The following is a 17,879-nucleotide window of genomic DNA, read 5'->3' as shown; positions in this document are numbered from 1 at the left end:
TATTGTACGAAACGGAAATATAAAAATTGGAAAGTTATCTTTTGAAAAGGTGAGAAAATTCAAATATCTTGGAGCAACAGTAACAAATATAAACGATACTCGGGAGGAAATTAAACGCGGAATAAATATGCCATAAGTAAGTAACCAATATACAGTTCGTAATAATGAACTTACTCGAAAGTTTGTCTATTCCATAAATCTTAATATGGACTTTGTTTAAATGTCGTTTAATATTGAAATGACGAGTAGAAATAAATTGGATGGGACCTTAAACAAGCAATCCTTTCGTATTCTTCAACAACAAAATACTGATATTGCCCCATTTCCTTTGGAAGTAGTATTTCTTCAAGAATTTAGATTTTGCCAAGTTTCAGTTCTCTTCTAACTGCAGTACGCGTATTGTGTACCTGCCGCCGCTAGGATAAATGTTGATATAGCTGAGCGCAACCAGAACGCCATGACCACACTGGTAGAAAAGGTGGGTGGGGTATAAGGGGGTAAAAAGGCAATCGCTCTCAGGAGCTACAGTTCTGCAGGCCTAACCTAGAGTAAATAACTTTCACTAAATTTCTGAAATCTTGCATTTTTTAATTTTTTTTTCCTGTATATTCTTTACGTCTATCATCTGAAATATGTGCGAAAGCCTTCAGAGATGTATAATGAAAAAGTTCCTTGCGCCTCATCTGTTTCTTCATCTGGTGTGACACACACGCAGGTCCGTCCGGCATGTACCGTGTGCCTATGTTGTAGTGGTGGGGGGGGGGAGGTAATATGTCATTATGTCACGTATTTGGTTATTTTAGCCAAGTTTTCCTGTTACTGATCTAGGAGTATAATATTTAAATAATGTTTTTAAACACAATATTCAAATAAAATATACAAAACTGATGTTGAGCAGCTTCAAAGCCAGCAGTTCCTGTTGTGTTTCATTTGACGACTTCCATATCTGAGGTTATCTTCACTCCCTCTCAAGCCAATCTAAGGGACCGATCTGCTTCTTGGATTTTTTCTCCCATGTTTTATGTTTCCAGCGTCTTTTAATTTTGTTTCATTGTTTTTCAGTTTATTGTTTAATTTCACAATTTTCGCTGCAACAAAGTGTCCTTGAAATTTCAATGAATATGTTTTTTTTCACTTTAAATATTGCATAATTATGAATATATGCATGTCACAATCACTAATCTCTGCACCATTATTTATGTGGTGAAAGCCGGTATAGATAAAATGTATCTATAAATGTTTCTAGCATAAATAATTGAATGTTCACCAACAATCTTTGCCTGCCTTAATTTGTTGCACAGGAGCAATTTAAGTGTCTACTTTTGAGCAATTTTAAGTTAATATAATTCGAGTTTGAGCAATTTTAAGTTAATATAATTCGAGTTTGAGCAATTTTAAGTTAATATAATTCGAGTTTGAGCAATTTTAAGTTAATATAATTCGAGTTTGAGCAATTTTAAGTTAATATAATTCGAGTTTGAGCAATTTTAAGTTAATATAATTCGAGTGATAATATTCCTTCAATTTTAGAAGATAAATGTATAAATTGTACTGCAATATTGAAAATCTGAAATCTAGACAATATTTAGATCATTTTAGTACGCATTATAAATTCAAATTGCAAATTTTAATAAATTATAAATTAAATAAAATGGAATCCTTGAAAGAAATTTCCAAGTCTTGCTCAGTTTCAACAAAAAAGTCTAAAATTTTTAAATAATTTAACAAACAGTATTTTTACATAAATTAAATTTCTAACTTGTAAATACAGGGTGTTTAAAAAGTGTCGCATATTTTATTGGTCGAAACTTAAAAAAAAAGTTCCTATAAACATGTGTCCGGAAACAAATATCTGTTGAGATATGGGCCATGCTGTATTGTGGCCTACGAGACCCACTACAGAAGGTGTTCCATGTGGTTACCATGCATTGTTACACATGCTTCAGTTCTTCTTCTCAGTGAATCCACGAACTCTTGTGACCACACCTGGCTGTTGTCGGATTTCCTCACATGCATTGGATACACGCTCCCGTAACGTTTTTACGTTTGAGTGTGACATACAGTAATGCCTTTAAATATCCTCATAGCCAGAAATCCAAAGGATTTAGGTCAGGTGATCGGGGAGGCCATGCAATGGACCTCCTCGACCAATTCATCGCCCATTAAACCTCCGGATTTGGTATTGTCGCACGAGGCTTAGAAAGTGGGGTGGTGCCTCGTTGTGCATAACCAGAAAGACAGCCTACACCACTGAATACTGTACGTACTTACTAACACAAGTAAAATGATAGACTCTGTAGTATCTTCGATCTTTGTTTACTACTACATTCTCTGTTTACTTCTATTGAGGGAAGCTATCCACTCTCAAAACATGCACCATTGTTTTGTCAGACCACAATACAGCATGGCCATATCTCAACAGATATTTGTTTGAGGACACATGTTTATACGAACTTTTTTTCTAGTTTCGACTTTTGCTATCTTCTATAAAAATATGCGACTTTTTAAACACCCTGTATATCTAAAGGTTATATAGTTCACGCATCCAAACTGTAAATCATTCATTTTTCATCGGATGTGAAGTTTAATTGCTAACAGATGAATAAAAAGCATTCAGATTGTAAATCAAAATTCATAATCGTTTAATCCCCCGTATGCTGAAGAAACACGAAATCTCCCTAAACCTATCAGATTTATTTTGAAATTTCCTCAAAAGGAAAAGGACGAATCATGTACAATAAAATAAAACTTATTCTCATTCTGGTGATTGCAATTTTGAATAAGATTTTTTTTTAAATAGCAAGAATTTAAACTTTTTATTATTTTTATTATAACCTGATTTGTAAAATAAATATTTTTTTTTCGCAATTACGCGTAACAGCATTTAGTACGTATACTTTTATCATCCTTTCCAGATTATATTTTGCTTTGCACTATTTAATTTTGTGTTTTCTATTTTCTTTTCGCTTGCTCCCCTGTCCCAGGCTTGTCAGGGAGTTCTGTACGTGATGCTAGGATCTGCGTTCAACATCAACAAGACGAAAGACCAAGGCAGAGCCAACATTTGGAATAACACAGTTCTCGCCATAGGCATCGTAACTACGATCATCAATATCATCATCTCGGCGTTCGACATGCGCGAATCGGAGAAGATGGGACCCAACACCACCACCACCATAGCACCTCAGGCTTCCAACAAGTAGAAAAGAAGCAGGATCCCTCATATTGGGTGAAGGAACTGAGTCATTGTATTCGTATTACGTACTATAGTAGGCAGAGAATTTAAAGGAATATCAAGGTCAGTAAAGAAAAGCTACGGTGGGACGCGTTATCCAATCAAAACTCTGCCCCGACTTGCAGCGTCATCTAGTAAGCCTACAGATTTCTATCGATCCCGATAAGGTGGGCTTATTTCTTTTCTCTTACTGTGACCTTGATATGTCTTCAATTATAGTGCCTACTATAGAATACTTTGTTTTCTATTTAATGTCCCCGTCATTCATAAATGTACATATACATATTTTTATAAAATGTATGAGTTTGTTTAAGATTTAATGTAACATATTTAATTTTGAGTTTATATGGTAACTTGGCACCGAATTTATTTCAATCAATTTGCAATATCATTAGTAGGGAAAGGGATTTGGAGTATTATAAAGAATGGTGAAACGTAGTATAGATATTCGTAGCTCAGCGACTGTCAAGCGAGCTGCATGGACAAGTACAGTCCACTTCATACAAACTTACACGCAACGTGCTGTAAACGTATTTCAGAAAAAACAAATTGAATATTTAATGACATATAGTGAGCTACATACATAATCTGCATTTCTTTTTTAACTACATGTGCTTTTCCTGGCAACGCACAAGACACCAATAAACAACATTACAAATATACGTAGTTAAATATCAATCTCTGCGTCCTCGCGTGTTAGTCGACATATTGATGGTTGATAGACAGATGTCTTCTGCATGGAACTCGCCTCTGAATATGTGTGTTTTTCTGTCAGGAAATATGATAATATGTATACTACGTATATTACAATATTTACAATATATGCAATATATATTGCAATATTTACAATATAGCCTAATACAGTATCATTAAATGTTGAACAAAATGTAGAACCAAACGAAATGGCATTTTCAATTGATGCTATGTTTTGTTCATGAAACAATTATTCCTGCTGTGCCTTGTTATAATAAATTGTAAATATTATTTTCAAATTTTCAAAATACAACTTTGCTCTGTTGCAAGGAAGAAAATGTTTTAACATCTGCAGAGACAATTGGAGAGTACTTGAAACAAGATACGTCAATTAAATTAGCATGTTGAATGACGTCATTGGGACACGTTTTTGTTAGTACATCTGAAATCCGACTAAGAATACCGTACCCATCATTTTTATTAAAACTCTGTTCATTTTTTCACCAACACGTTTTCCTATTTCACCTTCTACTGCACTCAGTTTATTTACAATAGTCCTCATAATATTTATTTGCTCAACTAGTTCTACTCCTGACTTTTCCAATTGAATAATGGCATCCGGTAAATATCCAAAATTTGGCTTAATATCCATGACTTCTTTCTCGATTGTTCTATCATTTAGCAGTTCCTGGCATATCTGTATCGCAACGGCATCATCGGGATCGAAAGACTGGACTACTTTCTTCACAGATTGAAGGTGATGTGCGTAATAATTGCAAGCTTCTAACCATGACCCCCAGCTCTTAATTTTGTATTGTTAGTTGGTTTCACTTTCGGCATTGTACCTGCACTTCACTACTCTGAAATGCAAACCTGTATGTTGAAGTTCTTATGCGACAACTGTCCCATTCACCTGTTGTTGACGTGCAGAGATCTGAGAGTACGTCATGGAGGAGAGGACTTGGTATAAAGGGTTGTAAACAAATGGCTGTGTAGATGCCAATACTAGCTTTTACTACTCCAAATTCCTTTCCCTAATCATTAGCTACTCACACATTGTAGATACTGTATAAATTAAGTTACATTAACTACAAGAATAAAGTTGTATGTAAACCTGACAAAGTAATAAACAAAAAAAAAAAGGCTTAAAGTAAATTCTAAAGTGATGGAAAATGTGGAAAAACAGTTCAAAGAACTGAAATGTTCTTGCCGTTTTAAATGCATAACTTCAGTCTAAAAGTGATAATTTACACAATATATTTAAGTTTAAATTTATTACTGTATATCATTATTTTATCGTATTATTATAAGTGTTAATGTTATTTATGCTTCCCTAAGGGCCGATTTCACCATGTTACTAATCCACAATTAACTAATTGCAATTTAACTTTAACATGGAAGTTAAATGGTATTTAATTCGTTTGTATTTCACGAAAGTCAATCAATTTAATCTCCAATTAAGTCATCACGGCCTTCGGAATCACAACAAAATAGTAATTTCGAAGGTCATGGTGCCGTGTTAATGTAAGCAGTGACTTATATAGCGAGTCCATTTAAATCGTATATTACGACAATAAAATGTCGTCATAAACAGAGGTAACCTCAAAATATATTAAAATCGTCGAAAACAAAAAAGACGGATGAGTAGACTTTAGAAGAAAAGAAGGAAGGTATGAAATAAGTAGAAAGAGACTTCAAGGAAAAAACCTTATCCCAATGTCTTCAGCAATATGCAAGTACATAAAGGAAATCGTGAAATAAGCAAAAGGGAAAGACTTCATGAATTTGCGCTATCCCAGTGCCTTCAAATGTAATACAGGGTGCGTCAGAAAGAACGAATGGATTTCACATGGCAAGAAAATTGTAAAGATTCATCAAATCAAAAATTTATTGTTATCAACATATTCACCAATACATGCAGTTTATTTATGGAAAACAACATTATCCATATGATGTCCTTGGCTTTCAATACAGGCATCGAGGCGTTTTCTGATGTTCGCCATCACTTTCACAGTCATAGCTGGTGCAATTGCCACGATTTCTTCGCGAATCGCTGTCTTCAGTCCATCCAGTGTATGTGATCGATGTTTACAAACTTACGCCTTCAAATGGTCCCAAAGAAAGAAGTCGCAGGGCGCGAGATCTTACCGTAGCCTCGGACAATCTCAGTGCAATAGAATTTCGTCCAGGTGATTTCTTCTTTAATATTGAACCTGTGATACGAAATGAAGCCACCCACCGCAAAATTGTATTCTGAGTTGGAATCCTAGCGTGACATCCGATGTCGAAATGAGTCCTGAGTGGCGATCACAGACTCTTCATTTTTCAAAAATGTCTCTACGATGAAAGCACGTTGTACACCAGACCAACACCATGTTCTCAACTGAAACTGCATTCTATGGCTGACCCAACAGTCCTGGTCCCCCTCACTATATCTCTCTCCTCGTTGCGTATCGATAGTCTGAAATCCATCCGTTCTTTCTGACGCACCCTTTATTAGGCCTATGTGATAAATATGTTATTCCTATTACTTTTAGTTGCCGTATTTTAGGCAACGGAAGATTGATTAAACTTTTATTCAACAAATTTATCAGTTAAATAATATTATGAAGTACTTAGCTATAAGTTGGAAATTCTAAATCACTTTCTGTACTATTCAAAATATACAATGCTTATGTTTTGCTTAGCGTAAACCGTATTTGCAAAGCTTTTTCGTCCATTGTATTAAAATAGCCTTCTCTTTCGGAAATTATCCTCGCCTATGTTGGTAAGAAATCATTTTCAAATATTAACCAGTTAACTTAAATGCAGTTTAATGAAAGCTTAAAACCAAATTTGTGTTAGTGAAACGCATTGTCCTTTTAAGTGTCAATTAAAAATTCTCTAAGTAACATCTGAAGTTAAATAAGTTTGGTGAAATTGGCCCTCAAAAGTGGTTAAATTATATGTTTGTTTAGTGTTGGTTTAGGCAGCTGTTCCGTTAATTTTGAATTTCTATTATATTTCGTAAATTTTCCACGAAACAGAACGAGAAAGATGTCAGGTAATAATCTATATAATATATTATTATCACTATTACTTTCATTATCGTTACTTTAAAATGAAAATCAATCTCAAAGTTTTAGTGATATTAATTTTAATTACACAATGTTATGAGAATTAACTGTCTCACTCAATTTCCTTTATGGTCCCCCAAGCGAGACATCTCTTCGTAACTTTGGTAACAATTCTGTTATCATAAAAGAACATAGTTCAACGTCAAATTGAAAAAACGAACACTCCTGTAACTCTTCACATGTTTTTCGGTACTAGTCCCATTTATTTATGTGCATCTGTGTTATTTTAGTGCAAGGAACATTCGAGTTGAAAATATAGAAATTTACTTAAATACTGTATATGCCAGAAACATGAGCAAACATATCCCGTCCACAGGAAAATCAAGTGAGGCAAATTTTAAGTTGCAAGACCAGAAATAATGTTCTCTTTTGTATTCATAAAGGAAGTGCAGCTTACAGAAGAGATTCAAAGCAACAGCACATTTATGACGTAAGAAAGCCGCTTATTATTATTATTATTATTATTATTATTATTATTATTATTATTATTATTATTATTATTATTATTACTTAAGCAAAAATAACCCGTAACTTAACGTTGAAGTTCAAATACTTTCCTCACCATATTTTACCGAGACATATTGTATTGGTAAGCAAAAACAGCTCGCCACTTAACGTTGAATTTTAAATACTTTCCCCACCAATTTTCTTAGACATAATTTTAATGGTACAAAAACAACCTGTTACTTAACGTTGAAATTCAAATACTTACCCCCCACCATATTTTTCTGAGACATAATTGTATTGGTAAGAAAAACAACCCGTCACTTAACGTTGAAATTCAAGTACTTTCCCCCACCGTATTTTTCTCAGACATAATTGTATTGGTAAGCAAAAACAACCCGTCACTTAACGTTGAAGTTCAAATACTTTCCTCACCATATTTTACCGAGACATAATTGTATTGGTAAGCAAAAACAACCCGTCACTTAACGTTGAAGTTCAAATACTTTCCCCCACCATATTTTTCTGAGACATTATTGTATTGGTAATCAAAAACAACCCGTCACTTAACGTTGAAATTCAAATACTTTCCTCACCATATTTTACCGAGACATAATTGTATTGGTAAGCAAAAACAACCCGTCACTTAACGTTGAAGTTCAAATACTTTCCCCCACCATATTTTTCTGAGACATTATTGTATTGGTAATCAAAAACAACCCGTCACTTAACGTTGAAATTCAAATACTTTCCTCACCATATTTTACCGAGACATAATTGTATTGGTAAGCAAAAACAACCCGTCACTTAACGTTGAAGTTCAAATACTTTCCCCCACCATATTTTTCTGAGACATTATTGTATTGGTAATCAAAAACAACCCGTCACTTAACGTTGAAATTCAAATACTTTCCTCACCATATTTTACCGAGACATAATTGTACTGGTAATCAAAAACAACCCGTCACTTAACGTTGAAGTTCAAATACTTTTCTCACCATATTTTACTGAGAAATAATTGTATTTGTAAGCAAAAACAACTTGTCACTTAACGTTGAAATTCAAATACTTTCCCCCACCATATTTTTCTGAGACATTATTGTATTGGTAATCAAAAACAACCCGTCACTTAACGTTGAAATTCAAATACTTTCCTCACCATATTTTACCGAGACATAATTGTACTGGTAATCAAAAACAACCCGTCACTTAACGTTGAAGTTCAAATACTTTTCTCACCATATTTTACTGAGAAATAATTGTATTTGTAAGCAAAAACAACTTGTCACTTAACGTTGAAATTCAAATACTTTCCCCCATCATATTTTTCTGAGACATAATTGTATTAGTAAGCAAAAACAATCCGTCACTTAACGTTAAAGTTCAAATACCTTCTCCACCATATTTTTCTGAGATATAATTTTATTAGTGACATAATTTCTGTCTATTTATAATGAATGTGTTCATCTATGGAGAAAAGTTTTGTAATATTGTATACAGCAACTTTTAAATATACATAATACCCAAACCCAATGCAACCTAGCCTCATTACCACTGGATTAGTAAAGAAATCAATAACAATTTGTGTTATGTTACCTGTCTGGAAATGCTAATTAGTTCCAAGTCTTAATATTTTAAAATTTGGAACGTACAAATTAATAAAATCACTTTAGACAAGAAATAAGTCTAAAAAATTGGTTAAAAATAATAATAAACAATAGTAATAATAATAATAATAATAACAGTAATAAGACAAAAATTTTCCAAAGAAAAATGATTGCGCTAAATTGTCTACCTTTACCTCAAACTGAAGTTAATTAAGAAAATAATGAGTTCGTTATTTTATAGTCTTGTAACATTGTCTCAAATATTCAAAAAGCAATACTAATTACGTATAAAATTTATACAAGTAGAGTATATATTACATAGATAATAGTGGAAACATCTCTAGAATACTCGTGTAATAAATTGTAGCATATTACATCATTTTGAAACTAAGCGTAACGTCATAATTTCTCAGTGACGTAAAAGTTATTGTTAGTTACCAGAAGTATTGTATAAATGTAGTATTACATTAATTTCATCACTGAATAATTTACTATTTTGAACTATGTTAAGAAAAAATGTAATTAAATGTATTTTACACACTTAAGTTGTATTCTTAATATAACTTTTTCTAATATTCCTATTTTATTTGTTGTATTTATTTTGTTTACCAAATATAATCCAATTCTGTGAATAATATAATTAATTGATTTGTTTTTCGATGTATATTTCAAAATATGGTAACAAAGAGACATCATAACACTGGAATTATTCTGATCTTACTTGCCATATTCAGTTATCCCTACATTATTCACTCTTATTCATATAAGTATAAACTTAATTAATAGTACCTTCTACTGAGATTAGCCTATTCAGAGTGTAAGGGTTTTGAATATGCTTTGTGTCTTTCTTCATATTTAATTTCAGAAAGTAGAAGATCAAAGTCCTTTAGATCAAGGAACACGTGAACTCGTTGAGACGTCGTCATTTTCCTTTTTATTACCAGGTAAGGAAAAAAGTTCAGTCCACACATTTTCTAAAGTAGGCTTTAGCCTACTACCAGAAACTGAAAAAATTGAATTGTTTAAAATAATTTGTAAATATATATATATATATATATATATATATATATATATGTATATAATCCAATCTTCCTCAACTTGGTGAAGTTGCCGAAGACAAAGAATGTTAAACAGTGACATTGAAAATGACATTAAAAATGTCTTACAAGAAATTTGTTTACAAGAAGCTAAAATTTGCAGTAGATAATATTTCACATAATGAAAATTTATAAAAATACAAATAAAAAAATGGACTGAGAAAATTCAACTGTAATTTGAATTGAAATACAAATGTCGCCGTAAAATCTGCAGAGAACCCTTCAAAGCTATAATAGAAATTTCTTTAATTGTTGTTGTTGGGACTCCAAATTTATGACAATGACAAAAATTGTTTTGTTACGGTCCCTCTAGCGCCCACCATTAATCCGATGACTTCTATATCCCTGAGTTTATATGATGTTTTGTAATAAGGGATAGTTGGTTCATAAATTCTCCTTTTCTCTAGATTAACCTCCTCAGGTTGATTCTGATGCGTCTCGAATCTGATGGTCAGATCCAGAATATAACCTTTTGTGTCCCCAGGTTTAAATGTTATAATATCAATACGCCGATGACTTCTGGTATCCGCTATTCCATGGACTTCTTCATAGGTAGTGTATCCATTGGACTTGAGGCATGTTGCGATTACAGACCTGATCTTTTGATGTGTGCTGTTACGAAGAGTTTCGCCAAATGGCATGAACCCAAGACATGAGCCAAAGTTTCAACCTCACTGTGGCATCGCCTACAGTGGTTATTGTCTTCTTGAGTTCTGCTCCACTCGGAGCTAGAAAGGCCTCTATGATGTCTGACCCAGCTGTTTGCGGGAGTGGAGTTGAAAAAAATTATCTACAATAGACTATTTTTTTTTTATTCTTGGAATAAAATTTACTTAGATTTTATATTAATACCCTATATTCAACATAAAATTAAGATTATAATTCAACTTTCATGTAATTAATATTATCATATCACATTTTTTGCGTTTTAAATTTCTTATCATTTCTTTTTCTTAGACGAAACATAAACGACGTCCCCTTATTTTCCACCACATCTTTATATTTTTAAGAAAATTCTTCACGTAGGCTTATGCCTTCATCAGCGCTTCCTTCCATTTTAGTGGATTTTTTTAACTAACAGGTTTCAAAACTAAATGTAGACAATAACTAACGGATGTTTTCTGCATAGGGCAGCTGTGGGCTTGAAGTACTACGTCATTAACTCATTATGATGATGTTGAACACCAAGTTCATTTACTTTATACCTACTTTGACCAGGGGAAAGATAAGTCTTATCTCTGAATACAGATCCGACATTTTACTTTACATAACCTACTACAAATTCTGACTTCAAGTCAAGATGAAGTGAAGTTGAAGTGACATTCTTGAATACGGTTCTAAATCAGTGGCTGTAAATTCATTTTTAAGTAAACATCACTTAAACATAAGTCTACAGATATCTCTATCTACGTACGTATAACGCCACTTCCACATTATCAGAGGAAAGAAGCTGTGTCAAATGTACAAATGCTTTTTTTTTATTATTTTATAATCAGTAATAGTGGAATGATAATTTTTAGTTGACGGCGCTTTTTCTCGACGAAATTTGTATAGAATTCCTTGATTTGACTTATAAAATATGTAGGTTTGCTGCATTGGAGTTAAATCGCTCGCTTGAACTCGGTCGAGTGTCGCACCCTCGAGTGAGATACGATCGGTCGTGATACGCTCTTATAAATAGAAGCACAGTACAAGGTCATCTCACCGACATGTCTTATCTTGTATGGAAGGCGACAGATAAGATACACATATATTTTGCTCACACGGTAAAAATAAGGCTTTATTTTCTGCGTTTATGACAAACGTTTAATGGAACAGTCAATGGAACGTACCAAAACAGGAACATGAAGTTTTAAATAAAATAGTATGAAAAACTTCGATATACAGTTATTATTGCTAATTAATAATTATTCAATATTTGATTTACCACATATATAATATGATAGGTCCAAACATAGTGTTCCGCCTATATACTGCGACAATGTAGAAACGTTTTACAAAATATTATTGATATAGCAGTAGATTAATAACAATATTAGTACAGAGATAACGTCACAGAAAATATAATAAAACGAAAAATCATGCTGCACAACTGTTACAGACGCAAAGATTGATACACTAGAGATTATTATTATTATTATTATTATTATTATTATTATTATTATTATTATTATTATTATTAGTATTAGTATTATTATTATTCTTGTTATTATTATTATTATTATTATTATTATTATTATTATTATTATTATTATTATTATTACTAGAAAACTTGATACAGTTCTTGCATTATCGTGATTGTGTTCTCCGTTTATAATAAAATTACATTTAAATCCAATAACATCTATCAGATGTGGCAAAAACAAAATCACTCCTGTGTGGGAAAAAAAAAAATTACCTACAACATTTATATTACATTTTAAAGCAAGTTTCGTAGTTGTACTATGGAGAGGTTAGTTAAACACTGCAAAGTTTTGAAATGATAAACATCTATGATGTTACTACACAGTTCATCACTGTAACAAGAACGAATGTCTAACGCTCGGCTTATACCTTTCGAGAATTTATCGCTCGTGACAATTTTACCCATCATGCATGTGCGCTACCTATCGGATTATGCTATGAACTACTTGGCGCTCGAGCGAAAACGTCCGATGGAGACCTCTGTACTAGGTTACAAACTACTAAAATTGAGTAGAAAGCAATAATAATAATAATAATAACTCTGACCTTGTCAGAGTCCTCGACCTCCTGTCATAAATAACCCCTCATCTAACCAACTCTAAAGTTGTCACAGTTCTCGGCCTCATGTTGTTTAGCTATCCTCTTATGAAACTTAACCTTACTTTTAACTCGCAATATTTACGGAAATATACGCCAGTGGAGGATAAAAAACACAACGCAACACGATTCCCACGATCAGACCCTAAACACTAATATACCTGCCTTACGATAGAACGAGACAAAATGACCTCGTCACAACGTTCTTTACACAGGGAACATCAAAATAAACATACCAACCCAACCTCAGTCGCCCCATATCAGCTAAACCGTACACTGAAGTCTATCCAAGAATAATAAAGCCGTAAGTACTAACTAGATAAAATGAAAAGTATTGCTTTCCACTCAATTTTAGTAGTTCCTACGTATTCCCGAAGTGAAATCAAGAAGTTCTGAATAAATTTTGTCGAGAAAATACGCCGTTAACTAAAGTAAACAATTACCAATGGAATTATATGTTACATAAATTTAAAAGTACTAATAATGTTACTCTGTTTGTAATTGAATACCCCCTCGGAATAAGGGTCAAAGTACATAGGGGCTATTCCATCTCAAATCGACCGAAATATAGAGAAAATTTACCTTGCAATTTTTAAGTACAATGAAACTTTTTCTGTCCGTTGACAACTGTGATACAATGCTTTGTGCAAAGTTTGAGGCATCAGAACTTCATAGTGTTTAAATTAAAAATACTTAAATTTATCGTATTTTCATAAAATTAGCAACTTTAAACTGTTGTGGCTCCGAAACTCTTTCACCCAGTGATCAAAATCATGGTTTATTTTGATGCTGAGAAGTTAAAGTTTATACTGACATGTAAACAATATTTCTTACTTTTTATGGAAATGGAGAAATTTAGATTTTTCTTCATTAAGACGCCTTTGCCCACGAAAAAATATTTTAAAAATATATGGTTAGATTCCGCATTGAAATTAAAGATAAACACATATTTTTTACTGGTGCATCGTTGATAAGAAAGTATTGAAACTATCAAATAAAGAAAATAAATAGTACGCGCGTGAACTAACCAGCTGACTGTGAGGCGGGAGCTAGAGTAGGCAAGCAAGACCACGTCATGTTTCGTCTAGTAGCGCATAGCTGGACTAGCTTTATCACAAGTTTTCATAAACACAGGAGTAAAATGACGCCCAACGCTCGCTTATCTTCATCTCTCGGCCAATTCTTGCAGTACTGCTCCGTTCAAGTCTAGGCGTGTGAATATAATTTATTTAATACCCTCGAAACTTATTCCCGAGCCACTAAGCAAACAATGCCGAATCCCTTTTAATATTGCAAGGTTTTTTCTCAACATTTTTTACATTTTTACAATTGGGCAAAAAGCCTAAAAGTAAGTAAAATCAGATTATCTGTCTCTCTGTGTACAATAAAAATAAGGATTACTTCTTAACATAATCTACCAAATGTCAGCTTCAAAATGAGCTCCCGTTCAATGTTCTGCAGTTCCAGGGTTCTGAGTGCTGAAAGAGGCTTGTTTTTATAAAATACGCTAAATTTGTCGCTCAATAGTACGAAAACCGTTTGACTTTCGATAGTATATTTTTGAAAATGCACTCTCCTCAGCACCTTGTATAAATAGGGAAAAAATTAGAATATTAAAAAAATGCGAGGTTTTTTACTGATCGATTTCATATGGAATAGCCCATAGCTTCACTGTTTGAGTTAGACTTATTCCAAGGGGTCGGTATTCAATTTATAACATACTGAAGGCATGATTGCACTGTAAGTACTACGTTGTATACTTGTAACATGTAACTTGAGATCAATATTGGGCTATCAATAAACAAGGAAACGCAAATGATTAGATCGTATAAAACTTACCTGTACTTTGACTACAAGTACAGAATTGTACGTGATCTCCTAAAGGAAAACCGAAGTGATGTGCGTGAGAAGATAAATTGTATGAAACCCACAGAGCTCTGAAGTGAACCACATCACTACAACAGACTAACTGAAAGATTTCCTTACCCTTTCCTTCCCCCACCACCAATATCTACATCTGTAAGTCGACCATCATTTCAAGTTTCTGTTCAGGTGAGTTCCTTGATGAAAGCAATATTTTATTCAATGAGAATAAACTCACGGACGCAGAAATACAAATTTCTAGCTCTAAGGGTCTCTTCAGACGAGGCCACGTCAGTGGCGCTGCTTTATAAATTAAATTTTTTTAGAGAATTTTTCAGTCTTCCGGTGAACATGGACGTAGAAGGAGTTATACTTTTGGCAGTTTTGCTCAGACTGAGAAAGAGTAGCCTATACGTAAAAATACTGGGTGTTCAGTTCAAAATGTGTCTTGGCTCGCTGTATGCCGTCATGTGGCTAGCTGATGAGCCTAGAGAATTCAATCTTCCTACACTTCCGCAGAGGTGTATAATCTAAGAGGCAGAGAAGTTGGCTAGCAAGTACGGCGTTCATTCTGAAGAGTACGTGCCGATACGTACGGTAACGCCGGTAGTGGCAGGAATGTGAACTGTTTGGAAATATGTACTGTCGGGATATGGGGAGAGGGTTAAGACGATTACTTACGTATTTGTTGACATTAACTTCGACGGTCAACATGGACACGGAGCATTTGATTTGTGTTGTGGAATGTTACCGTACGCAACCGATGATAACAAATACCCTGCGTACGACTTGCCGGCGCAAAACACAGTTCGAAAGAGGTTATGGTAGCACACAGACCGTACAGACCGCCATCTGTTGCTACGACGTTCAAGTTATACCGTACACGTTCTCAAGTTCAGATTGAAGAACGCCTTAAATAATAGGCAACTTCTCTAACATATAAGCTGAAACTCGCTTCAAATCGGTGACCCAACAACAGTGACGTCATGACACACTTTGAAATGAACACCCAGTAGAAGAAGAGTCGTTTTATTACCACGCAGTAATAGACACAGTACAATAGCACATCCCTAACAGTAAACTATAGACCAGCCATCGTCAACTGGCCTGCATGCTAGTTCGGAGCACCGAGACGCTGGCTGAGGTAGTAGTGTGCAGTGTGTCGAGCCAAGCCAACGCATCCCATCACAGAAGCCAACTTTCTGACCATAATTTACAATGCCTTCTTCGACTGTGTTCTACACGAGCATTGACACCTAACATAAACCAGTTAGTGAGGGAAAAACGAATTCAAAAATCCTAATGATCAGCGAAAATAATTTTTATCATTTGTTATTTACATTGTAATAATAGTAATATGCGTTACAAGAGCGGTATGTTGAAGTTTTCATGTTCGAGGAAAAGTTTGAAAAAGCGAAACGTAGTTGAGCTTTTTTAATTTCCGAGAATTGAAAGAAAACATACCGCTCGTGTATCGTACATTATTTTGTGCGAAGATCGTTTATTACATACCTGAAAGAGGAATTTCTAATTAGTTGCAATGAAATCTCCATATTGGTTTCTGTTCAATGACGGCAATTTTTGAAAACAAAAATATCTATCTTCAACATTGTTGCTTTAAAATGTTTTCTGTGTTTACTATACTCCAGCAGGCCGTGATATACGTCTGTCTTTTTTTTTTTTCCCAGTCTATAAATGCGAACTTAAAACAAACGGCTTCCTTAATGTTACATGCATCACGAAATGCAGTAACTTTAGTGGAGTTGTAGAGTTTACTTAATTTTTACAAATACTTAAAAACAATAATTAACAGTGCAATTTAGGTGAAATTGTAGTGGTAAGTTCCCAATTTATAATTATTACTATATTGAACGTCTCTAAAAATAATATGTTAAAAGCCTAAAGCAGTAAAATGAATATGTCACTTAAACGGTAAGAAGAGGGAAATTGTTATGTGTGTTCGGTTGGGAATACTGAATGTGGAATTTTAGACTTACCGCGGGTTGGTTTTGTGCGGAAACCAAGCAAATACGCACGATCTCGCACAAAATAATTTAGGCCTACTTCAGTCTTGTAACAGAAACGACAATATGTTTCATATGTTATACAAAATAACAAATAATTGGTTTTGTAATATACAGTGTCAGATAAAAAATGGATAATTAATTTTATTTTATTGACGACACTTAAACAAATGAATAGAATGACAGGATTTAAATATTAGTAATGGGTTCGATTTGTTTAATATTTTGCATCAGTGAAAATGCCTTATAGGTCTGTAAGTTCTCAATTACTTTAATATGAAAAAAAAACTATTTGTTTTCAAAACCGCTGCAATGCATAACGAAAAAGTACAACTTGCTTGTTGTCTTAAACTAAAAAGTGATTAAAAAATCCAGGAAAACCAATGCTAACGAACAACGAAAATAAATTTTATTATTTGTCATTTACATTGCCTAATAAAATAATTTAAGCCTATTTTAGCCTTGTAACAGAAACGATAATTTGTTTCATATGGTAATACATAATAACAAATAATTGGTTTTGTGATATATAGTGTCAGATAAAAATGGATAATTATTTTTATTTTATTGACGACACTTGAACAAAGGAATAGGATGACATGATTTAAATATTACTAATGGATTCGATTTGTTTAATATTTCGTAATAGTGAAAATGCATTAGGCCTATAAGTCTGTAAGTTCTCAATTACTTTAATATAAAAAAAAAACTATTTACTTTCAAAACCGATACAATACATAACGGCAAAATATATATTGTTTCTTATCTTAAACTGAAAAGTGGTTTACTTATTACACAGTTCCTCTTAAAATAAATTAAGTACATGCTTCTTCCGTGTTTATTATAATTATTAAAGACTGATTAAAAGGGTTGAACAAGTGAACGGACGCCACTGCCATCACCTGATTCCTTCCCCCCACCTCCTGCTGCACAGTTGATGTCTAAGGGATAGAACTGAACTAGCGAGCAAACTGTCCTTGTACCATAGTGTACTGAGATGACGACTCCTGCTATAGACC

General features: G+C 33.5%; 1 protein-coding gene across 6 annotated transcripts in view; it reads left to right on the top strand.

Moving 5' to 3' along the window:
- LOC138702000 (ninjurin-2-like) overlaps positions 1-9,676 on the top strand; it is a 72,907-nt gene extending 63,231 nt beyond the window's left edge. For all 6 annotated transcript variants that reach the window (XM_069829466.1, XM_069829461.1, XM_069829460.1 and 3 more), the window contains one exon: positions 2,985-9,676. In XM_069829466.1, the coding sequence (XP_069685567.1) occupies positions 2,985-3,203 (219 nt within the window). In that variant the 3' untranslated portion in view covers positions 3,204-9,676. The remainder of the gene's footprint in view (positions 1-2,984) is intronic.
- Positions 9,677-17,879: the final 8,203 nt, after the last annotated feature.

The sequence above is a fragment of the Periplaneta americana genome, chromosome 6, assembly GCF_040183065.1.
Source record: "Periplaneta americana isolate PAMFEO1 chromosome 6, P.americana_PAMFEO1_priV1, whole genome shotgun sequence".
NCBI lineage: Eukaryota > Metazoa > Arthropoda > Insecta > Blattodea > Blattidae > Periplaneta > Periplaneta americana.
Note: the sequence above shows the minus strand (reverse complement) of the source record. Positions and strands in the feature narration are given on the sequence as shown.